Source organism: Xiphias gladius, chromosome 11 (genome assembly GCF_016859285.1).
Source record: "Xiphias gladius isolate SHS-SW01 ecotype Sanya breed wild chromosome 11, ASM1685928v1, whole genome shotgun sequence".
Taxonomy (NCBI): Eukaryota; Metazoa; Chordata; class Actinopteri; order Istiophoriformes; family Xiphiidae; genus Xiphias; species Xiphias gladius.
The window spans coordinates 1,358,924-1,383,902 of record NC_053410.1 but is presented as its reverse complement, the minus strand read 5'-3'; the positions used below and the strand labels follow the sequence as shown (position 1 = coordinate 1,383,902).

Sequence of the window (24,979 nt, the reverse complement as noted above, 5' to 3'; positions counted from 1 at the left end):
CATCACTCACTCAGTCATTACCATTCATGTTTGTAATGCTGGGTCCCGCTATTGAGGTCCAGCCAAAACAACAAACAAACAAACAAAGTAGAGAACCTGTTCACCAAAAGCAAACAAACCGGTGAAAGAAGCAGAGTGGACGCTGTGAGGTTGTGTACTAAAATAAGGTTATTTACTTAAAAATCGTTACATTGGACAGACTGTATACAGAGTTTTTCATTTTCCTTGGTAAACTCATAAGGCACCGAACCAGATGCTGTACAAAACAACAACACCAAAACAAAAACAAACAAAGATTTACATATTAGAGATTATTCTATACTGGGGGTTTTCTTGCATATTATTACAGAGAAAAACACTAAAGTTACTGCTCTTAAATAGCTACTGTATGAACGGTTAGATTCACTCACTCTCACACTCTCTCACACACACACACACACACACTCACAGTGAACACGCACAGCGAGCCAACACATGTACCTCGTCCTGCTGCTGAGGAGAGAAAACCGACACATAAGTTAAAGGAACAGTCGTTTCTTAATGACAAAGTTTGGCCCTGAAATGCAGAAGAAATCATTTCCGGATCCTTCTGAACTTCTTGCACGAGCTTCAGTTTTACTTTAATGCTCCAGAATCAAGAAACGGTGAACTTTATTTTTGGAGTAAGCGAAGGAAGTTTAATTTTTACAAACGTTTCGCAAAGTCACAAATGATCTGAGTGGACGAGTTAAACCTCAGTGGAAGGAGCCAGAGTCAACTGTCAGGATGGAGCAGGAAGTATTTAATCACTTGGGTTAATATTTTTAATTCTCGTTTTGCAGAGGTGAGAAGTACGTTTGCTCAGGTACTGCACTTAAATAAAATTTTAAGGAAATGCAGAAGATAGATTCAGAGGGAAATGCTGTAGTTTTTACTCCACTGCATCAATCGGACAGTTAGTTGTTATTCTCCAGATTTATATTCTACATAAATGATATGATGCTTATAAAATACAACAGACTGTTAAGATTTAACTTCTTTGGCTCGTGATCTCTTACAAAGAGTCGGTGTCTAGTTGTGTCTCTTTGTCATGTTTCAGACGTTTGTGAATTATCAGTTCAATTAAAACAGACGTTTCCCTTCTAAACTTCTCACATGGTTTCATTTAAAAACCGCCTGAGGCCCAAACATTTTTCTAGTTTTACAAAAAAACCAAAAGCAAAAATGATCAGTGAATCAGAACTTTGTTTTTTTTTCTGTCCTCTCCCATGAATCATCTGACGCCCCCTCGGGTTCACCTGGTGACCCTCTGGAGGGGCCCGACCCCACGGGTTGGGACCCAGTGGACTGAACTATCTAACTGTTCCAGTCCAGAGCCATTTTTCTGTGGAACCAGTACTTTGACTTGCGGTACTTTAAGTACATTTAGCCGATGATGCTCTTGTGCTTTTACAGGAGTTAAATGCAGGACTTCTACTTGTTATCAAGTGCTTGTACATTGTTGTAATTGTTGTACTTTTACTTAAATAAAGGACCTTAATACGTCTTCCGTCACTGATGTTAAATTAAATATTAATACAACTAAATACATAAAAAATAAAAAAAAATCAGTGAGAAATAAGAACCGTCTCATGCAACAAGCGAAGCCTTAATGACACATGACCTGACTAAAGTGAGAGCACGAATCAAAATGATCATTTTGTTAAGTCAAAAACCTGAACCTCAATTATGATTTGGCAAATCTCAGTTTTGATTAAGTCCAGATTTTGACTTTCTATCACAATAAAAAGGCCAATTTTATTCATCCAGAATTTCACATAAGTCTTAAAGTTGCCATTGTATCTTAATTTTGATGCCGTGAGTATTTTTAATCGATCATTTCTAACATTTCTTCCCTTTGTGTGTCTTTTCCTGTCATCGACCATCTGTCTTTACCAGTAGGTCTGGAGCATTTCACTTTCCGTGTGGCTGTAATGTTTTACTTAAAGCAGCTACAATCGATATGATTCTATAGATGCATGTATGAGATGATGAACCTGAACCTGCAGCTCCCCTCGGCTTCACGGAGCTTCACAGCCAGTTTCAGCTCGATGTTGATCTGTTTACTGCTCCGGTTCACTCTCAGCGCTCTTACAGCGTCGTTTTCTTCATGTTTGTCATGTCAATTTAAGAGCCTTTAAATCTCCCTTGGTCACTAGCCTCACTGGTCCATGTGAACAAATCAGGAGACGTGGCTTTGATGCAGACTCTTCTGCTGCGGTGGGGAACAGAGTTAGAAACACCAGAACGGGTCATCAGGTTTGGCTCCAGGGGCCTTTGGCTTCGCCCACCGAGGTTTAACTCGACAAGTGAGAAGTTTTTTTCTGTCTCCAGAGCAGCTCCACCCTTTTTATAACTCTTGTACAATAATCTCCTGACAGACAGAGACAGACAGACAGACAGACAGACAGACAGACAAACGGACAGACGGACAGGACGGTAGACGTCTCCGCAGTGACTCCATCTCCCGTCAACGTCTCTGAGGAGTCGGCCGGACGTCAACACCACTGCAGCATAGTGTTCTGGTTTTTTTTTTTTTTTTTTTTTAAATCTTCTTATGAGGAGGCACGGCATCTAATGATAACATTTATTTACACATTAAAATTCACATATTATAATAGTACCTTATTTTTTCTTTTATAATTAACTCTACTGTAAGAGTGGAGATATATTTCAATATGGCAGGAAAACTCAGTCCTGAAGAGAAAAATAAAAAGGCATTTTTTAGTGTTTTGAAAACAGGCAAAGTGGAGGAGGGCTGGACCAGGGGGGTCCTTAAAAAATTAAAAATAAAAAGGGTTTTAAACTTCTCATTAACAACGAGCGTCAAGGGCCCCGCCCCCTCTCTCCCCTCCACAAGAAGTCGCCATCGAAATTACTTTTATCGTCTGTTTGGCTTTCACAGAAAGCGTCAAACGGGACTGTCTCGGCACAGAGAGGAGGAGGAGGAGGAGGAGGAGGAGGAAGAGGAGGAGGACTCCACATTTGTTTCCAGCTGACGGACTGAAGGAGGAAGGAGGAGGAGGAGGAGGAAGAGGCGGCACACGGGTCAGCCCTGAGACGGGTCCTTTAAAAAAAAAAAAAAAAAGGTTTTATCTCCCAACTTCTCCTCTTCCTCCTCCTGATGAAGGCTGAGCCTCGGGAAGCTGGTCCGGTCCGATCCGGTCCAGGTCAGGTCGAGCGAGTTCAGGTGAATCCGGCGGCGGAGGAGGATGACGACGGTGTGGGAGGTCAGATCTTGATGTCCTGGGACTCCACCATCTTGGCGAGCGTCTTCTTGACTCTGAGGATGGTGAGGCGGGAGGCGGGGTTATGGGCCCAGCACTCCGACATCAGCTTCAGCATGGCCCGGAGGCACTGCGGAAACACCCACAACACACACGCTGTTAGAGAAACATCGTTCGGGGGACAGGGGTCCTCTTTTCTGCAGAAAGTCAAGGTCGTCACATTTTAACGTCACGCAACGTAATAACATTCATTATATCCTCACACCCTCGGTACTTCTCAGCAGCATATAACAATGATTCCTAGTGAAACACTTAAATTGATTTAACCGGACCCGGGTGCAGTGGATGGAGCGAGAGTTTTCGTTCTGAAACCTTCACTTGCTCGTCCTGAGCTGATGATCTTTTCTCCTGCAGCGGCAGGAACGGGACTGAAATCAGAGCTAAACACAAAGTCCAGCTGAGGCTGGAGTCATGAGGTCATGTAACAAAGTGTTGGACAGATTAAAACGTCGACCTGATGGTGGCGCTAGATGAAAAGTCCGAGGAATCATCAAAGTTATTACAGTTCATCCCGAGGGGAAGACGAACGTCAGAGCCACATTTGATCACAAACTTTCGATATATTTGATTTGTCTGTAGGTTTTGGCTCAAATGTCCGGCGACGTCATCCACAGAGCCATTTAGCTCGCGTCGCTAAAACTACAGATGCTGCACTAGAGGCCTTTTTAAAGTCGCCCTCCGCTCAGAAAGGTGAAAAAAACGGTGTTGTTCTTCACTGTTCAGGACGACGTGTGGGCAGAGTCTGTTTTCACATTTTCTCTGAGTTCAACACCTGGACGTAGCTGCAGGACGTATGACATCACGGCCGGTTTGGAGCCAATCACAGTCTAGTATGCATCTTACACAAACTTGAGAGAGCTCTCCACCAAGTTAGCCTTGTGCTCCTGTAACACTGACGGACTCACGATGCACAGTGTTAGAGAGACAACAATTCAACCAAAGTCTATGAATCTGTGCTCAACTTTGGCTTCGAATTAATCGCTCACCTAAACAACGAGCTGCTTTTTATTTAAAACATAGCTTTTATTTAGCAGAGGTCGTTAAGACCAGAAAACATACTCAAAGAAAACCTGCGGTTGTCTCATCACAGGGCGAATTCAAACTCTGAATGTCACGTGGTTCTACTGACTCCCGCTGCTTAGCGCACAATATAGTAGAGTTCTGTTTTAATGATGTGAACTCTCGTCATGGGAAAAGATATAATATGCTGTACATCATTAAACACTCAAATGTCCCTACAGCTGCTTACAGCGACTTGTTAGTCTGTTATAAACCATTTATTACATGTTTGTATGCGGCTCACAAATGACAGACGGGGGAGTCAAGTCTGGATGGAAACAGAAGTGTTGGTTCTCACCTCGTCGCTGTTCCAGCGGTTGGACACCGTGGGTCGAAGTCCTTTAACACACACCACCTCCAGCATGTCTTCATAGGAGGGGTCAGAGGGCACCATCTCATAGTACGGCAGCTGGTAGTCCTCCACGATACCTGAGCGGAGACGGAAGGACAAAACCGATGTTAACTCACCTGGAAAAACTTAAGGAAATAAGGAAAAAAACAAAAACAAAACAAGAATCATCTCAGTAACATAAAACACAACAAGCTGAACTGTCTGAGGTGACACATTTTCACCAGCGGGTGGAGCCAGTTAATTAAACTACAGAACAAACTGGACTATCTGAACATCAGAGGCACAGAGAGAGGAGGAGTGTGTGTGTGTGTGTGTGTACCTCCGGTGACACAGCGTCTGGCCATCTCCCAGATGACGAGACCGTAGCTGTACATGTCGGCCATGATGTAAGCCTGGAAGTGGTTTTTGTTGAGGCTCTCATCCAGGACCTCGGGGGCCATGTAGCGCCTCGTCCCCACCCGGGTGCTCAGAGGGATGTCCACCTCGTTAGTGTCGCTACGGCAACACAAACCAGAGTGTCGTCAGTCAGTAAATTCGTGTTTAAACAATATTAAGGACCAATACCAACAAACTACTATTTTTTGGTGACAGTTTACTTTTGCGAATTTAGCAGTAATGACCAGTAAATAAACATTTAATAAACACACCAAATGTAGTTACAAGCAGTACTTGTGAACTAGATTACGTTCTTCCTCTGAAGACATATTTTCTATTATTCCATCTGTGTTTTACTACGTTGTCGCTCATTATTTTTTTATCCAGCAGCCTCCGCTGACGAGTGTCTTCAGGAGGAGTTGGAGCTGGTAACAGAGACGTTGATAAACACAGATCTGGTCACAGCTGCATCAGAGTCCGTTAGAAACCAGTTATTAGATGTTTATATACTGATTATTAATGCTAAATAGTGGGACTTACAGTAAAGAGCTGATTTAACTCTTAATTTACTGTTATTATTAATGTCGCTTTCTCTTCAGGACATTTATTACTATTATTTGTGATGCCTTGAAATGTCATATTTAGTCTGACCAACAGTCCAAAACCCAAAGATTTTTAGTTTAATATCATAAAAGACTAAAGAAACCAGAAAATATTCACATTTCAGAAGCTGAAAAATGACTTAAAACGATGAATCAATTATCAAAATAGTTGTCGAATAATTTTCTGTAGTTGCAGATCTATCAAAAGCAGTAACTAATGTGCAGCACGTGTTAGAGAACAAAAAAAAAAATAGCACGCAGACATTCCAATACAGCATCAACAACAAACAAAATAACAGGATCAAATTGGAAACAGCTGACGGCGTACCTGTTGAACTTGACGGCGAGGCCGAGGTCGGCGATGCAGCAGGTGCCGTTCTTCTTGATCAGGATGTTCTTGCTCTTCAGGTCTCGGTGGGCGATGGCCGGTTTGCCCTGAGTGCCGTAGATCTCGGTGTGCAGGTGGCAGAGGCCGCAGGCGGCCGAGTAGGCGAGTCGCAGCAGGGCCTGCGTGTCCAGCGTGGTCAGCTTCAGGTAGTCGTACAGGGAGCCGTTCTCGTGGTAGTCCGTGATGAGGAAGAGCTGCGTGAAGGCGCCCGTTCCTTTAATGTCAGCCGCGATGAAGCCTGCAAGAGGGAGGGAGGGAGGGGTGACTGGCAGGTGAGGTCTCCGCTGATGTTAGCGTCGGGAGAAAACCTTGCACAAATCTGATTATCATGTTCTTGAATGCATGTAAATCCGGTTCTGTCTCCTCCAGTCCAGGATGTGGGAACGCACCAGGAGAAGAAAAAGGTCTCTCGCAGCGACCAACCTACAAACCGTGATCAAACACAAACGCCTGAACGAATCATAGTTACGAGCTATGAGAGAGACAGACGTTTTATCGTCCTCGCGGTTCTAGCTCACGCTGCTCCTTCACCCACACGGGTCCATTCAGTGGTTGAACTGATCGGGGATCAGAGAAACTCTCCTCCTATTTCATCCCTTGCGTAGAAATGCTTTAATGAGACGGAACAACGGCTCGTTGCAGGGTTACTTTAGTGAAACTGTAGCTGCTGTTATCACAGGGACAGAGGAGGCAGTGAGTGGGGGTAAGATTCTGCTGAATAACTTATTTGATTTGGGAAATGAATAAATGCTTTAAAAGAGGCTGAGACAGTGCACATGGGAGCCGGATTTTGTGCCCAACAGATGGGATGGGAGGTTTAGGGGGGTGGGCTTCTCAAGGCTTAACGGCATTCGGTACCTTTCTCCATCAGGGGTTCTCCGTCAGACGCAGTTTGACTTGACTAACAACTTTTACAGAATTCTTCAGGTCGGCCATTATGCTGAGCAATTAACAAAGGGAAATAAACAAAAGTATTCGGATGCAGAACTCTGCTGAAGAGGCATGCGTTTTGAATTCTACTGGTATTTCCCAGTAGAGAGAGAATTAAAAAAGACATCAACATAAAACGGGACAGTGAGTGGATATCTCCACATCCCAGGAGAGCGCTGTCTCTCTCTGTTTAACAGCGTGTCGTCATGGCGTCCGACAGGCGACGTTTGCTGTCATTAGTTTAAATCATTAACCAAATTAAAAATCAATCGAGGTATTGATCGGTCCTGGAGTCCTGCAGACTTCAGGCCCGGCTGCTCTGACGGCGCCTGTCGCCCGGAGCTCACGGTTCAGCTTTTTCGGCGAGGTTCGATGAAGCACGTCGCTGTTTGTCACTGCCTATAAAAGGATAGGTTCACAACTCTCTGTCTCAGAACCACAGTCAGGCGTCCGTATGAAAACCGAAAGCGATTATGTTTGCTGTGAACACCCCTCCTCTTCATGCTGGACGTTAAAAGGTCCCTTCCTACTGCGCTTTCAATGTAAGTGATGGAGGACAAAAACCGATACGCCTTGTTTTGTTCAAACATGTATTTAAATCTTTATCTGAAGGTAATTTGATGCTTCAGCAGGCTGAGTTGGACAAATCAAATGGATATCTTTAAGAAAGAAAGTCTTTTTAATAATAAAATGCCTCTTTTTGCTACCGTCCTGCCACTGCAGCTCAATAGGAAAACACGAGGAGGGAATTTCATACTAAAATGACGGTAACCTTGGAAGATATACACTGAGGCCTCGTGTTATCTTCAGATAAAGTTCTGAATGTATTTTTCCAGAGATATTTTTTCCGCCCCCCCTCCCTCACACTCAAACAGCACGTTAGGAAGAGATTTTATAATGTACGGTATGAACGGGAGGAGTGATTACAGCGAGCAGAAACGGTTCCAATGATCATATGAACACACGACTCCGCTTTCGAGACACGTTTGAAAAAGTGTGAATCTGTCCTTTAATGCCAGCGAGCTGCACCGTTGGCTCTGTCCAGGTAGAAAAATCTGAGTCTGAGTTTCATAAAAAGGAACATAACAATAAAAGCGCATTGGCCTGAATATAAGATGATTAGAAAAAACACTGACGGTCGGAGAAAATGATTCTGGCAAGAGACGGTGAGAGTCTGTGACTGATACACTGACTTGGGTTTTACTTATCACTGTATTTCATGCTTCACTTCTACCAGAGAAAAGGCTTCAGTGATGAGGAGACTCTCCTCCTTGGATTTATGGTATTTCCGGAAACCTTTCCCAACAGGACGAGTGTCAAAGTTTCTTCCTAAAGTCTTTTTCCAAAAGCAGATGTTAAAAAAAAGGGAGTGCCGTTTTATATTCAGGCCACTATGGTAACAACTGGGAGCCCAAAGTGACGTTTTCAGCCCAGTAATGTCGTCTGACCGGCAGGGACCAGGTAACAAGATGTTGAATGTAAATGTTTGGTATTTTTATTAGAATAACTTGGCTTTAAAAACAAATAATAAAAATAAAACAAATAATTTAAAGAAAAAACCAAAACTGCTGTATAAGTGAAGTGAGATGAACGTGATCGGTACCGAGGATGTTTTCGTGTCTCATCAGGACGGTCTGGTAGATCTCCGTCTCTCTGAACCAGCTGGCTTCCTCTCGGGTGAAGAAGACTTTGACGGCCACCTTCTCTCCCCTCCAGCGGCCCAGCCACACCTCGCCGTACCGACCTTTACCGATCTGACGCACCATCTGGATCTGCTTGGCGATGGTCCGCTGCACCTGAGGGAGACAGGCGGCGAGGAGAGGGAAGAGATTTCGTGATGAGTGGTTTCTTTTGTGTCTCTACCTTTAATTGTACAGAAAACTTATTTTTCAAAAATACTTCTTGAAGGGCTGGAAATCTGTTTGTCAGCCTGGCTGTGGAAATGATTTTCTTCACTACACCTGGAGAAAATCTGCTACATGGAACCAGCTCTGGAGCAAAAGTATTTATTTTTTCTGCCAATTTTAGACTGAATTTTATTCAGACAATCCTCTTGCGCAGCTGCTTTTGTTTAGACAACATCTGACATTTAAGAAGTCTGGTTTCCTTTGAGGCCCAGCTCTAGTCCTGATACCAAGAAGAATTTAGCAGGTTTTCTGGAGACAAATGTCCACAGTAATACACAATGATAAAGAATGTGGTAGATAATCAACAGTATTCTGTATTATTGTGTTTCTGCATGAACCCTGCTGCCAAACTGTCATCAAACACTGAACGGCTGGCTTGATGGAAAAGTACGAAATATGTCGAATGTTCTGTCTTGGGGGTTTGATTTGATAGCTGGTTAGTATTTACCCCTTTTAGCAACGATTCAAACAAAAAACAAACAAACAAAAAAAAAAGTAAGGAGACTGAGAAAAGGCCGTCCAAGTAAGAGAAGACTTACCAAGTATGGTAAGTAAGTGAAACCTGGTGTGACTTGGTGTTTTGTAACTAGAAGAAAACTCTGCAGGGTTGAGGGATCAAGTTTAACTTTTGAGTCCCTTTACAGTCTCAATCATGTTTCCAACTTATGTATTTTCTTCTAATTTTGAGTTTACAAATTTTTGAATTCAGTAATTCTCGACACAGACGTATTCAGGCGATCTGTAATATATGCATTTAAATATGTGGGGTTCACATTATTAAGGGATGTGTGTATGTATGGGGGGCTTCTTTGTGCAATACTCTTTTCCTACCAGCAGGGGGAGCCCGGAGCCGCTGCCGGAGCTCTGTGACTGGTGAATGAGGTCTTTGAGGGACTCTCCTGCAGGGATGAAGACTTCCTGCTCCAGATCCTTGTGGTACCGCTGACGCTCAGTCTGCCACTTATACCTGACAGACACACACACACACGGGGAGAGAGAGAGAATTATATTCCTAACTATAGATGAAAGCAACAGTTTATTCTTGTATCACAACCTACAGTTGCTTCAACCTGAGAGACAACAGGTAAATCAGTGCTTAGTAAAAGTCTGCTGAATTCACTATTAGCAGCTCCTGTCTGCAGTGTAGCCGTGGATGTACAGACAACTGTCACCGGACCACTGTGATACTGAAGGAAACTTAAAAACAGGAAGATTCTGAATGAAGTTCTGCAGCTATATGCAGCATCTTATTTCTATGATTTCCAAGCAGACTTTTGGACATTTATTCATGAGGGACATCAGAGACAGTTCTATGCTCTGGAAGTTGGACTCTCAATCAATGTAAAAATGTGTGTTATATGAAGTTAGCAATAATGCGTCGGCTGAAACTAACATGAAAAATAGACTGTCAACCTACTGAATAGGAAAAAAACTGTAGGTCTGTATGACAGAAAACAGGAACTTCCATCTCTGAATCAAAGTCTTAAAATGATGTTATTCAAGGCATAAAGATCATCTGAGGTCATGTGTGGTGCTGTGGATTCTGTACCTGTAGTAACAGACCACGGTGACACAGATCAGAGTGCAGCAGCAGACCGTCATAGAGATGAGGAAGGCCAGCCAGTGGGGGCTGCTTTCTGGAAAGACCCGGAAGAAAAAAAGGAAACAAAACAGAACAATGCGGTTACCTCGGGTTGAGCTTCACCTGACAAGCACCTGAATCACTCAGCTGGTCAGTAGAAATGTTACCAGAGGGAGCCTGCGGGGAGAGGGTGGGCTGCAGGTCTCTGTTGCAGAAGTCGGTGTTGCAGCACTCGATCGTCCTCCTGGTCTGAGCTTTGGGAGAGTCCTGCCAATCAAACCAATCATGAAAATATGCTGATCAGCAGGTGATGCTCCTGCCACCTCTTCTGTCTGTGGACACACCTGACATGTACTGAAGTGATTTACTGTCAGAGTTTTTAGATCAGGTATCTGTTCCGGGGCTGCTAGCGCTAGTCCCAACTCTCCTTTAGAACAAGCCCTTTAACTGTCCTTTAACCAGGTTCTATTAAGGACCCTTCTGAGGCACAGTAACAGTTTTGACTGTTTTCATCTCAGTGTTGTGTCCAAAGCAAGTAAATGCAAACTGAAACTGAACTGCAGCATATTGATCTTTGTTGAAATTTAAATTTGCAAATCTCAGTCCAAACGTGTCCAGCAAAAATCTCAATATTGACAGCAGTAAATTTTATGAGGCTTGAGACAACATGTAAACAACATGTGCTTTTCTGTCTGAACCTGATTTTGTCATGTGCATGTAAATGTAGACGTGAGTGCCTGTGAAAATACGTGATTTGTGTGTGTGTGTGTGTGTGTGTGTGTGTGTGTGTGTGTGTGTGTGTGTGTGTGTGTACCTTGCACTGGAAGTGTGAGCCTTCATTCTTCATGCAGCCGGAGGTGAGGATGGCCTCTCCATGCTCATCCTCCTCAATGATGGCAAAACACTGACCGTTAGTTCTGAGGAGACAAAAACACACATCATTCATAGGTTTTAACAACAGTGAATTTCAACCTGGGAACCTTTTTCAGTTTTAACTTTCTGTGACTGTAAATCTGAGCTGTCAGTTGATGAAACTGTTCTTCCTTCCCGCAAATTCATTTTTGTTATGTTCTGTTCATACTGTACATAAAATAGCTGGTTTCTATCGTTTGGTTTATTTTGTATACATCACAGTTACACTCCTTTCTATCACTACTCCATCTGCACATTAGCTTATCTTTAAATGTCTCAATATGCGTGTTTGCTACCAGTTGTACTGTATCTGGTTATAAGCTAATCTGCATTTTGTTGTACTGCTACTTGATGTGTTCAAATACAATAAAGTCGAATCAAATCTAAAAACATCATCAGAGATAGATATATATCAGATTCTACTCACTGGCAGGTGTTGTTTGTGGCGTCTTCAGGGCAGTGTCCGGAGCAGTAGCAGCTGAGGAATCGAGCAGCGTCCTCGGGCGCGATGGTGGAGTCCTCGCCGGGCCGTCGAGCCTCGGGTTTCACACCCGTCCCCTGCAGGACGTGGTCTGGGTTCTGACCTCCAGCTGGAAAGAGACACACCGACTGAGTCAGAGCCAGGTTTGCAACTGGTTACACAAACTGCAGAACGGTCAAAGTCATTGACATATCTGGCATTACAATATTCACTAGCATGCTTTGCTCTTTTAACCTGTTGCTAGACAAGCCCATCTTTGTGTACAAGCCCGAAAATAATGTACAAAAAAAATAAAAAGGTAACTGTTCTTCAACCCTTGTGATTAATCCTGACCCTGGTCTCAAACAATCAATCACAAACAAAACTACTTGAGGTGAAAAGGGTGAGGAGTTTTTAGCACGTGGACGTGGGTCTTCCCTGAAAAACAACCACAAAGGTAGGGAGCAACTTTTCTGTTATGTGTGCTGACCCGCTACTAAATGAAAAACAGCTGCTGCAGTTATGTGAGGATCCTAAAATGCTCTGCACGGACAGAATTAGGAGACTTAGAGCTGTCCAACAATGTAGAATTCATCAAAGGTTGATGTGACGACTGAGTCCAGTACAGACCAAAACACACCTGAAGAAGCGCCACACAGGCCAAAGCGTTCCACGGGTGGGACGGTGGATTTTAAAAGGTTCATTTTAAGAGATATCACTGCATTATTACAGGCTTTATTTAATCAAGTTAACAAGAGAGACCTGAGTAATGCAGCAGGAGAAATACATGAGTAAGTAGATTTATTTATATAGCACCTTTGAAAATAAAAGCTTTACAAACAAGCAATGCAAAGCTTCAGACAGGATAAAAACACACACCACCCTGAAAAAAAATGAGATTACAACAAAAACACAAAATAATACAAAATGCAAAAACATCAGTTCAGAAAAGAGAGGGAACAGAAGTGGGTCTTTGGAAGCTTTTTAAAAATACCAAAGACATGTGATATACTGAGGCAGCTTCAGCAGCACGACTGCATTCATCTGCATTCAGGGCTCTTGAGTCAAACGCAGCTTTAGGTTCCGTCTTAAGCCCCGGACTAAGGAACAGGATGGAGCTCGGAGAGCAGACTCCAGGGCTGATTTATCAGAGTGACTCCTGCAGGAGGTGAAACATTCCTCCTCTATCAGCAAGACAACAGTCTGTGTGGAGGCAGAGAGGAGGAGGAGATTTGATGAAGCTCCATATAAGGACCGTGGGCTATTTATACTGACCAGGGACTACTACACCAATAACTGTGAGTGTGTCCTGCCTTAGTTTTTACATTTTAGGCGTTCCTGAGACTCCAACAATTATAAATCACAAAAACTAATATTATTCCGAATAACCGATTCTTCTCCAATAATCATAATGTTGGTCAATAACTAACGATTGTTTTCAATATCGATTGACCTGCTGGTTATTTTCCGATCGATCCCCCTTCGTCTATAAAATATTGTGAAAAATGCCAGTTGCAGTTTCCTAGAGCCCAAAGTCGCGTCTCTTTTGTCCCACCAGCAAATTCAAAGATGCTCAAAATAGTTGTTCAATTTTCTGTGGTTTGACGAATCAATTCAGATTTATCAAAGCAGCAGAGTAGATACAAGAGGTCAGAAGGGGAGGAGGAGAAGGTTTGATCCCTCCATCCTTCTGCCTTCTCGTGCAGCTCTGACCATCCCTCTCATTTCAGTCCACGTTTACTGCCTTCTTCTGTTTATCTCCATTCTTTCTCTAATCCCTTGTTTTTCTCTCTGCTCTCCAACCCGCGTGCTGGACTGGCACTCCCTCCCTTCTTCCCCTTTACATAAACACTTCTATCTCATGCCTTCCTTTTCCTTTTCTTCTCCCCTCTCTTGAGCTCAGAGTAGAAACACTCTGAGGAGTGCTGACGTGCATGTTGTCATGTCGGGACATGAACTGCCTGCACACCTACACTTTGAGCTACCTGGTTGCCACAGCAACAGTCAGTCAGTCTGTCTATGCCCTGTGTGTGTGTGTGTGTGTCTCTCTCTCTCTCTCTCTGTACAAGCACAGAATAAAAGCTGGTGCTGACAGACCTCAGTGTCTGCCGAATGCCTGCATGTGAGGCGTTTAGGGAACATCGGTAAATTTTAGTGTCCACCAGTAGCCTGCAAGTGAGGCGTTTAGGGGACATCTGTAAATTGTAGCTACAGAAAACAACCTGGGTTACACTCTCGTCCCCTAAACTGCATGAGTCTCTGCATGCACAGCGGTCACACGCTGAGTCACCCACCACCACAAGTAAATTCTCAACCTGTGGTAAACACTGAGGAGAATCTAACAGACATCTACTGTGACTCTGCTGACTGGAACACAGACTCTGACTCATGTTTGACAGATGCAGAGGGGGAAAAAAAAGGAAGAGGAATCATCTGATGCCGCCACGCTACAACGCTTTGATGAGCTGAAGACATCTGCCTCTCTGAGCTGAGTCGGCACATTAACAACCTCCCTGATGCACCGAAACGCTGAGGCCGGACTCGCTCTGCAGCTGCAGGACTCACAGCTCTTGGGGCTGGATATCAGCACAAATATCCTGAATCGAAATTCAATTCACAAAGTCCAGAATTCACTTGTACAGATATTCAGTACTATGCACAAGTTTTAGGCACTTAAAGTGAAGTTAGGATGCTTTCCAAAATTAATGCCATGTTGGCAGGTAGGTTGTTCCAGCATCTTGGAGAACCTGCCACAGTTCTTCGTCTCAGTGTCTTCTGTCTCTTCACGTGATCCCAGACTGACTCCATGATGCTGAGATCAGGACCCTGTGGGGGCCGGACCATCTGCTGCAGGACTCCTTGTTCTTCTTGTCTCTTAAGACAGTTCTTTATGACTCTGGCTGAGGATTTATTTTCCCTGGCAAATGTAAAGGGACCTAAACACGACACATCTGTATTTCTAGATGCAAAACAGTTGGGCAATAATAATTAAAGCACTTACACATATTTAAAAAAATAAATGTCCTATACAGCTACACATGGCCTCTCAGTAAATGTTTCAGCCGAGCACAGACGTCCACTGTAATGTTCAGTGTCGGCACAGGCAGGACAGAAACAGAGTCTGCTCCCTGATTCATCTGCACTGTTTGTGTTGATATCTGCGGACAGCTGTTAGCTGGTCTTTGCTCCCCGGCGAGGACAGACTGAATAAGGTAGAATCACACACTGTTCACTGGACTTCCACATGCCTCACATCTCGCAGCCAGAGATAATATCTCTTCAACAAACATAAACTGAGCTCAGATCAGGCTGAAGTGAGTCAGCTAACAGGTCCACACAGACTATAACTACTCACTTCACAGTTTACAGGGATGTCATGACTCAGGGCTGCTCATACAGTGGATATCATCTACGGTACTTAACTTAAAATAACGTGCGACTAACAATTATTTTCGCTATTGATTCACCTGCAGGTGCTTTTCTCAATTTATCAATCGTTTGTTTTAAAATGTCAGAACATAGTGAAAAATGTGCATCGGGGTTTTCCATATTCAAGTAAACATCTTCAAATGTCTTGGTTTTTATTGGCCAACGGTCCAAAACCCGAAAGATTTACAGTTTACAGCCGCAGAAGACGCAGGAAACTGGTAAATATTCAAACCCGAAAAAGCTGGGACAAGGGAATCAAAAATGACTGAAAACAATCGATCAATTATCAAAATAGTTGCAGATTAATTTCCCGTCAACTGACTAATTGATCGATCAACTAATAATTGCAGCTCTAGTTAACTAATAACAAATCTATTAACTCGATTTCCGCAAAGACATTTTACACATCATGCAACTCTAACTGAACCACTGCACAGAACATTTAGCACGGACGTACATGTTTACCGAGAAAAGTTTACCTCGTATCTGAGGTTTCTAGTCAGTGAAGGGCAATGTTTTTACATGTATGCACGGTTTTACATTTAGAATCTGGAGCTTTAATCTGCTCATAAGAATCATCACAGTCCAGACCTGGAAAACCTCCCAGAGAGTTTCTCTCCGTCCCGCCTCCCTCTCAGCCCAGGACAGCTCTGATTGAAGTTATGACTGACTGGAGCGGGCAGGGAGCAGAAGCACAGGGAGAGGGGGTGTGTTGAGGCTGGAAATGGCTGCTGTTCCAGAGTGTGTCCATCCACATGTGTGCCTAATTGTGCCGGCAGTCAGAGTGGAGACTGAGGTCTGGCAGAGAGCACGCTGGGTAATCAGACTCTGTCCATGTGCTCTTAAAGTCACAGTGCTGCCTCAGTTCTTCAGACTGTTTATTTACATGCAGCAAGTCTGATGATCCACCAGCAGCAGCTGTCTGATAAAACGCTCTGATCTGCAGCCAAACGGCCTCCCGCCCATCTAAACATCTGACCAGCCGCAGAAGCACTGGAAGTGGACGCTGAGTTTTGGTTGTTTTCAGTCGGTGTGGTCTGCAGACACAAAGTTAGCTGCTACTCTCTCGTGCAGAGAAACTTTACGACGCGAGTTAGTCAACGATGACTCACTGTCTGCCAATATGCAGGGTAATAAAGATGATAAAGCTCCTCAAATGACCAGATTTGCTGCTTTTCTGTGTCACATGTCATTGTAAACTGAATATCTGTGGGTTCTGGAACAAAACAAAACATCTGAAGACGTCACCTTGGACTCTGCAAAGTTGCGACGGCCATTTTCATTATCGATTAATCTGCAATTTACTTTCTTAATAAATCTGTTATGAGCTTTGTCTATAAAATGTCTGAAAATAGTGAAAAATGCCTGTTATAACTTCCCACATCCCGAGGCGACGTCTTCGTATTTCTTGTTTTGTCCGAAATCCAAAGATGTTCAGTTGTGTCTCAGCGTACGACAAGAAAACACATCAATTCCTCACATTTGAGAAGCTGAAACCATCAAATGTTTGACACTTCTGATTAAAAACTACCTAAAATGATTTTTGGATCGTCAGAAAAGTAAGAGGTTAATTTCTTGTCAATCGACTAATCATTGAATAAACTCATCATAGACAACAGCTTTAAATCGGGAAAATAATCAGCAGATTAATCGATAATGAGAATAATTGTTAGTTGCAGCCTTAGAAATCAAATATACTGAAGAAAAATGAAAGTAGACAGAGCACAAATAGAGGAAATTAAGTAGATATATGGGAAAAAAATATGAACAACAACAACAACAACGATGGTGAGCTGCAGGTAAAAGCAGGCTGGAGAGCGCTTGTTTTGCGCCACGCCATGTCCCAGCTGCTGAAGTTAAAGCACAGCGGAGGAGGTGATGTGTGCATGAAGGAGAGCAGGGTCGGGCACTGTCTGAAAGGCACTGTTATCTACTCCTCTCTGTTTGAAACTGACCAAACACACTCTGAACCTCACTGACGCGATAAGCTCCACCCGTCTGGTACACCATGTACGGTTAAACAAACAAATGATCCGTGTGGTATTTGCTCTGAAACTAGTCCTAACTGTTGCACTGACATCACCATCCTAAACTTTCCTAAACGGAGACAAGTGATGAGTTTACCGTCCTCAGGATCCGTGTCCCTGAGCTAGAACATGAATCATGAGTCTGTTACCCGCAGCTGTTTCGGCTCACTGTGGCCATTTCTGTTTATACTGGACAAATACAGCCGAATATGTCCATATCTGGTTAATTAGACCTGTTTTTATTCACGGATAGCACTGAAGCTCCGCTAACCCCGTGTCTAACACACTGCATTTCCTATAACTTCTTCACAATAAAAGCATCTCGCTGGTTAACCAGTTTAATGTGAAGCTGGTTGCAGCTGGAAAGGTTTGGTTTGTATCAACAGTGAATGAACGGTAGTAAAATATAAAATGTCAATTTTTCAGTCCTAAGGAAAATTTCAATCGACTTTTTTTCCCTCTCTACGTAAACTCAAGAGAAACCATGATTGAAAAATTGTTTTCTTTATTAAAGCTATGCGCCATCCCCAGCACCCAGGGCTGTATGTGCAGGACAGATAAATGAAAAGCACCACTATTATTATATTTATTGTATGTATTGTATATGAAAACACAAGGATAAGCTGTCCTTCTGTGCTAAAGTAACAAAACTGCGGCACTTGCAAGGCTGCGTCTTATTTATCATTGTACAGAACGCCAAACCTGGTGCCGGCGTCACGACAGGTGTCATCACATCACAAGATGGTCTCTAGTTGATATACTAAGGTTGTTTTTATGTGTTTCAATAAATTGCTTTTGTGTATTTGTGTTTGCAAGCTTGCTTGCCTCAAATTGCCCCTTGAGGGAAAAATGAAGTATTCTGAAATGAACTGAACTGACTTTACAAACAGACTGTAGGTCAGTTTCAAGTCGGCGGGGAATCACCGACACGTCCCGAGTGACGCCTGCCGCTCCTCCAAACAGAGACAGACAACAGGAGAAAAGAGGGAGGGGAGAGAGAGGGCAGATCAGCTGTCAACCGCTCCGACACCCCCGAGAGAACGATCAATGTCACCTCCCTCTGCTCAGCTCCCCCCTCTGACCTTGGAAACAGGGGATGAAGAGAATGAGAAAGAGCAAGTGAACGAGAAGTGAGAGAGAGGGACAAAATGTCTCTCAAGGCGAGTGGGTGAGGAGAGCGTCCCGTCATGAGAAGGCCACAGGTTTGAACGAATGAACGAATTTGAGATTTAAGGACGGAGCGGGACGGAGAGGAAAAGCTGGTTTCTCTCTCGTTACCAGTCGTCATCACCTCTGCAGGTCGACAGGAGAGGACGACACATCCCGGACTCCGTCCTCCGTCCTGCCGATGATCAGATGACTGTTGTCAAATCCTCCTCCTTATAAAAGATCCTGCACGAGTTACGTTGCCTTACTGTCCCGCAGCACAGTCACTGCATGACCTGAACTCAGTCAAAACATCCGTGTTATATCAATCACGGTACAGAACTAAAACTGATTTTTACAAACTGTTCTAGCACTTTGTGTTTCCCTGCCACAGTGGTTGCACTTCAGAGTAAATTCAGGTGAGTCTGGATCGGGTTTGAGTTCTGACAATTTTTTGTTTTTTGATGTTTTTGTCTGTGGTGTCACAGCTGATTGGAAACTGAGACATCAGCAGCAGCAGCAGCAGCAGCACTGAAGCCATCTTACTTATGTTACGCTTTTATTTTGAAGGCCCCTAATGTCCTGACCGGAGCTAGAATGATAAGTCGATTAAATCAATTGATAAAAAATTAACCATCAACTATTCTGATAAGACTTAAAACGATCAATTGATTATTTTAAGAAAGAATGCAAAATTCTTCTCTTCTCAAATTTGACCATTTTCTGGTTAATTTAATATTTTGGGGTTTTGGACTGTTGGCCAGACAAAACGAGATATTTGTAAACCTCACCTGGGGCATTTTCCCACTGTTTTCTGACATTTTTTTTTTAGAGAAAAATCTCTTGATAAAAATTGAGAAAATAATCGTCAGATTAATGGATAGTGAAAATAATCGCTAGTTGTAGCCCTGTACCCAACATTTTGTTTCATCTTTCTACCCGTTTGAGGAATTTCTGTGAACATCCCAGCAGAAATTCCACCCTTGTCTCTAAGTGTTATCGTACAGAAATACAAATTTTTTTAAATTTAAAACACCTGAACTTCTAGTCACCGTGCGGGTTTACTGCAATCTAACTTCTCCCAAGTCTTTATCGCTTTCTTCTTCTCTCTCGTTTTCTACGGTCGTAATTCGTAACTGTTATGTTGTTTTGGATTTTGGACTGTTGGTCGGACAAAAACAACATATTGAAAAACGTCTACCTGGATCTGGGAAACTTGGACATTTTTCTCTATCATCTGACTTTTTAAAGACTGACCCATTTATTGATAAATCAAGAAATGAATCTGCAGATTAATCAATAACGAAAATAGTCTTTAATTTCAGCTCTAAACAATTTGAAAATTAAGATTCACGAATTGCGATTTGAACATTCAAATTCACTTTAATGATGAAACTATTTGTATATGTATTGATTACTGAATATTATTATTATTGTTGACCGTCGTTTGCTACTTTTCTCTGTTGATATCCTTATAAATTGAATGTCTTGTTGGTCGTACAAATCAAGACATTTGAAAAACATCTTGTGAATTTAACTGAATAATCAAAAGATTAAAAGACATTCATCGTTGGTTAATTGTCAGTTGCAGCTCTGATTCATATTGCATGCAACTCATATCTCATTGGTCTGGAATAAAAACTGAAATCAGCCTCGTGAAACGGGCGGTGTGAAATCAGGCGGTGGCGGTGTTCAGCGACTCTCAGTCTTCACAGGCTGCGACAGAAAAACTCCAGGGAGGGGAAATAAACACCGTTTCAAAGGGCGAATGTGTCTCGAGAGGGACTGAGGGATATTTCCGGAGAACAATGGCTGTTTGGAGCATTTAGTGCCGCCGACAGCTCGTACAGTGCCATACAGGAAATGGTTAATGTGCAGAGGGGAAGTGAGAGCGGCAACAATCAGTTCAACAGCTTCCTGCAGGGAGTAGTGGCGGACAGAAGAGAGGGAGAGTTTCTGAGGGCTGGATCTGCTGCTGAAAGTGGAAACCTCTTATTTAATGGTGTTCACTGGGATTTCTCACTAAAACCTGGTCCCTTTCACTCAGAGACAGCCAGGTATTTTCACTGTGTTCACAAGCGAGTCTCTAACTGTGTGTGTCTGCTATTTTTTTTTATTAATCCATTAATGATGTTGTCAAAAACGGGTTCAAGCTTGTCAAAATGTTGCATGTTACAGGGGTGAAACCGTGCCAGACTCTGAAGTGAGGTACTTTTGTTTGAAGTTTTTTTGAATAATAAAGACAGCAGGTAACATGATACACACCGCTGGTGTGGGAAAATAGTGTTATTAACCCTCATGTCATAACTGTGATGCAGTGTTGTGCGTTTTATATTTCAAATTTCAAACTGCATCGTGCCATTACGATGCTGATGTCTAAATTTATCTCCTGCTGCCATTTTTACATTTTTCAGCTCAGTAAAACCTCTGATGCAGCATCGAGATCATCATGGGAAAATAACACTCTGCACTAAAAACAAACTAATTCTGTTCTTTTGGTGTCAATTCTTGTTGGGATGCGTTCATGCTTTTAAATTAACAATGAGTGAACTTGGTTTCCAAACATTACATTTCATACAGAAGATCTGAAGACAAAGTTAACAGACGGAAGTGAAGGTATGAATAAAAGAGCGGGAAAATAGTTTGATAAGACTCATTGAGTTTGATAAGAGTTTCTCCCTTTCCTCCGCAGATTAGTGTGTGTGTGTGTGTGTGTGTGTGTGTCAGATGTGAAAGAGCCAGAGTCACAGTCAGTAACACTTGGCTGAGTGCCGCCCTGCTCTTATCAGCCTGCTCTGTGTGTTTGTAGATCAGTGATTGGCAGGTCAGAAGGTGACCCTTCTCATGTTCAGAGCTGCACTTTTATCACTGGCACCACCGCATTTGTTTTCCCGTTCCTGGCCCCTTTTGCTACAATAAGCCGACATTTTTCACACCCAAAGACTGAGCTTCACACTCAGCCAAACATAGAAAACCCTCGGTCCTTAAACCCTTGATTCAGCTGAGGAAAAAACACATTAGTTCATGGGATTGTGTTTAGTGTTCACAGTTTTGTTGAGTTATTCAAACTCGCCCTTTTTTCTGCTTTGCATTGAGTTCTATTTTCATACTACCGACAGAAAAGTTTCACCACACCTCCAGTTTCCCAGTTGTTATTGAAGTTAACATACCGTACTTCTTCAAATAGTGACCGGGGTATTTATTCACCTCAACTGCAGAATGCAACAGGCCTTCGTTTCTCATTCCCTCTGTGTGATGAGTATAACTGGTCATATTTTAGTACACAGCCTCGTTTTGATCAGCTCCCGTTCGCCCTGTTAAAGTTACTGCACGATGCTGTTAATCCAAACTCATCAAAAACTCATTTCTTAGCGGGGCTTTTATTGTGAAACATCTGCAGGAATACCATATGCAACAACAGCCGGACGGTTTCGAGGGACCACACGGTAAAACGGATCCGAATCAAAGAAACAAATACTTAAATGAGTAAGTCAGGACAACAAAGTGTTGAGATCAGCGTGATTATATCGTTGAATGTATTAAATTAAAGAAGTAGAAATCTACACTATACTTAACTGACATGCACGTTATTTGACAGGCACCAGGAGTTTATCCACCTTCGTTTTTTCCCCGGCCAGTATTTGGGGGCCGGCCTTATTTGTGCGTGTCGACCACCCACCCCACTTATCATAGACCTGGCTTTTAATTGACTACCAGTTTTCATTTGAGGAAATACGGTAGTTTACTGTCTCAATGTATTCTTGGACATTTATCATGTAACAATAAAAAAAAAAAAAAAGGGGGGGGAGAAATCATCTTTTTGTTGAACTACATTTAAATCAAAATGTGCAGAGCTCCACATGCCAGTCATGCTCACTGGAAACAAAACATTAAATTCTGCCGCTTTTGGCAGAAACTTCGCCATCACGCTGCTTCTCTCTCTCTCAATCTAAAACAGCCCTCTTTGCAACAAACACACCGCTGAGGAGGCCACGACATCTTTTCCTCACGTAAAAGTAAAAATAGAACAATGTAAAAAGCACATTACAAATAACATGCACGCACTCAAAATTTTACTTACGTAAAAAAGTAGTTTGGAAGTATGACCAGCAAAATGTACTTAGATAAAAGTAAAAGTACTCACTATGCAGTCTGAGTGGCCTCTTTGTTACATTATTATGTTACTCGATTATTATCTTTTAGCTACTTCATATGTTTGATGGTATAATTTACTCTCCAACAATGAATTTTACTTCATATGCTTGTGGCAGGTTTTAAGTTATTAATCTGTTAAGTAACTCCGACAGATCCCCGTGTAAATAAGTAAGATTTTAGCCGCAGGCAAAGACGCTGCCGTCAAGCCGTTCACTGAAGCTGAAGAGAAGGGATTACTTTTTCAGAAATGTAAGGAAGGACGGCTGCCCTGAATGAAAACAACTGGATCTTTTTTCCCCCGGTCGAGTCGTCTCCATTGTTTCCACAGGTAGACGTTCATTTCCAAAGTCTCTTCATTATCAGCCAATTGACACTTAATCGCAGCTTTACCAAAAGGCTTGTGATACAGATCTGTGTGTACAGGGAGGGGGGCACTGATTACAATGGAGGGGCATAATGACTTTTTATGCTAATGTCAGTCTGTAAGCACTGCTTATCTCACTGATTGCAAACTAAAGGCTTAATGAGTAACTCAGCAGCCAAAACGCCTCACGTTTAAAGGCAGCTTATGAAAGAAAAACAACCATCCAGGGAAATAAATCAGAGTTACAAAGAGAAACAACTGTGACTATGAGTGACGGAGTAACATGAATCAACATTAACATAAATGAAGCCTAATTAGCCTGATTGTTAAAAAACTACTCGATCCAGATACCGGAGCTTCCGATCCAGAACTCTTAACGTGCTCCAGATATTGATCTGAACCATAGAAGGTTGACGGCTGACTGACTCTAAAGGACTCGAAGAAACCTGGTAGCCAACTGTCAATACCTTGAATATAAGCAAACCTCTGCTTTTTAAAATCTACTTTCCAGAAGGGCTGCAACAATTAGTGGATTAATTGATCAGTTGATTGACAGAAAATTAATTAGTTATTAAATTATAACTGTTTTGATTTGGTTTTTAAGCGAAAATGTCAAATATTTGCTGTTCCTAGCTTATCAAACATGAGGATTTGATGCTTTTGTTTGTCACACATGACAGTAAACTGAGTATCTTTGGAATCTGGACTGTTGATTAGAAACAAGACATTTGAAGACGGGCATTATAACGAGTTATTTTTACTATTTTCTGGCATTTTATAGAATCAGCAAATTCATCAATAATGAAAATCATCGTTAGTTGCAGCCCTGCTTCCTTTGCTACGTGTACAACTGTGCTGAATGACAAGTCCTATCAGTTTGGAGACTTGAGAAGGGTCAAGGTTCATGAAGTTCAAAGGTCAAGCAACATAAATCCTGCAATTTATCTGTTACCATGTTTTATGTTTTCTATTCAAATTAAACTTAAAAAATGATCTAGATTTATATAACCTTAATATTTCTATTTATAGTCCCCTTCATGGGACCCTATTTGCAATTAGTCATCAGTGGTGACTGTTTGTTTGTTTCTAAGTGACTTTTATGTGACGTTTTAACATTAAAACTGCCCCTTGTGTTTTCTGTGGTTAAGAATTAAGTTTTCATTTTATCCTTTATATCAGTCTGTGACAAAAATCAATAAAAAAAGACACATTTTAATACACAGAGGGGATTGCTGGACTTAAGATTCTACTTTACCTCTGTAATATTTTGAACTGTTTCTCATCTATAATAATAGGTCAAGAAACTGGCTAATGTGATCAGATCTTAAAGAGGTCTGTTAAACCTGTGCTCGTCAATAAAAAAAATTACAAAAAAGAACAACACAGGTTTGGAGTCAAATGATTGAAAGATCAGAACAGAGGGATTTTAAATGTCTTACCATCAGCTCTGAGTGTCAGCAGGAGAGCGGTGGCCATCACAGCCAAACAGTATGGTGCACCTGCCATCCTGTAGCAGGACTGGACTGAGACCGAACTGAGACCGGACAGCTGGTCAGTGTGCTGGACTGAGAGGAGACGCCCCAGTCCTGATAAAACTCTGTAATCCACAGCAGGAGTCGGGGATTTGGGAGGAACTCGAGCCGGCCCGAGGAAGGATGGTCAGCTGGAGGACAAGCAGGGGGGATGGAGGGAGGAGACGACACAAGGATGGGGTTGAGGTTCTGGGGGGGCGATATCACAATATCAGGTCCTCCTCTGTCTCACTGGCTCTTTGGGTCCAAAACCCTGAAGAAGGAAAAGACAAACACGATTGAAATGGATTTTAACATCGGTTGTTCAGTGAAGGTTTGATTCAAAGTGATGAACAAAGATATACAACAGACGTCCTTGAAGAATGTTATACTAGTTATTTTCTCTGTTCACACTTTCCGCTGCTGCCTGAAAAAAGATGAAGTACAGAGGTGAAGCAAGGCCAGATGTTGGGTT

General features: G+C 42.5%; 1 protein-coding gene across 3 annotated transcripts in view; it reads right to left on the bottom strand.

Annotated features, from left to right (window-relative positions):
• Positions 1-149: 149 nt before the first annotated feature.
• bmpr1aa (bone morphogenetic protein receptor, type IAa) overlaps positions 150-24,979 on the bottom strand; it is a 69,626-nt gene continuing 44,796 nt past the window's right edge. For all 3 annotated transcript variants that reach the window (XM_040140209.1, XM_040140208.1, XM_040140210.1), the window contains 11 exons: positions 24,433-24,778; positions 11,840-12,002; positions 11,315-11,417; positions 10,668-10,767; positions 10,468-10,555; positions 9,750-9,885; positions 8,615-8,807; positions 6,022-6,319; positions 5,036-5,211; positions 4,663-4,793; positions 150-3,375 (listed from right to left, as the gene is read on the bottom strand). In XM_040140209.1, coding sequence (XP_039996143.1) covers positions 3,250-3,375; positions 4,663-4,793; positions 5,036-5,211; positions 6,022-6,319; positions 8,615-8,807; positions 9,750-9,885; positions 10,468-10,555; positions 10,668-10,767; positions 11,315-11,417; positions 11,840-12,002; positions 24,433-24,499 — 1,581 coding nt within the window. In that variant the 5' untranslated portion in view covers positions 24,500-24,778 and the 3' untranslated portion in view covers positions 150-3,249. The remainder of the gene's footprint in view (positions 3,376-4,662; positions 4,794-5,035; positions 5,212-6,021; positions 6,320-8,614; positions 8,808-9,749; positions 9,886-10,467; positions 10,556-10,667; positions 10,768-11,314; positions 11,418-11,839; positions 12,003-24,432; positions 24,779-24,979) is intronic.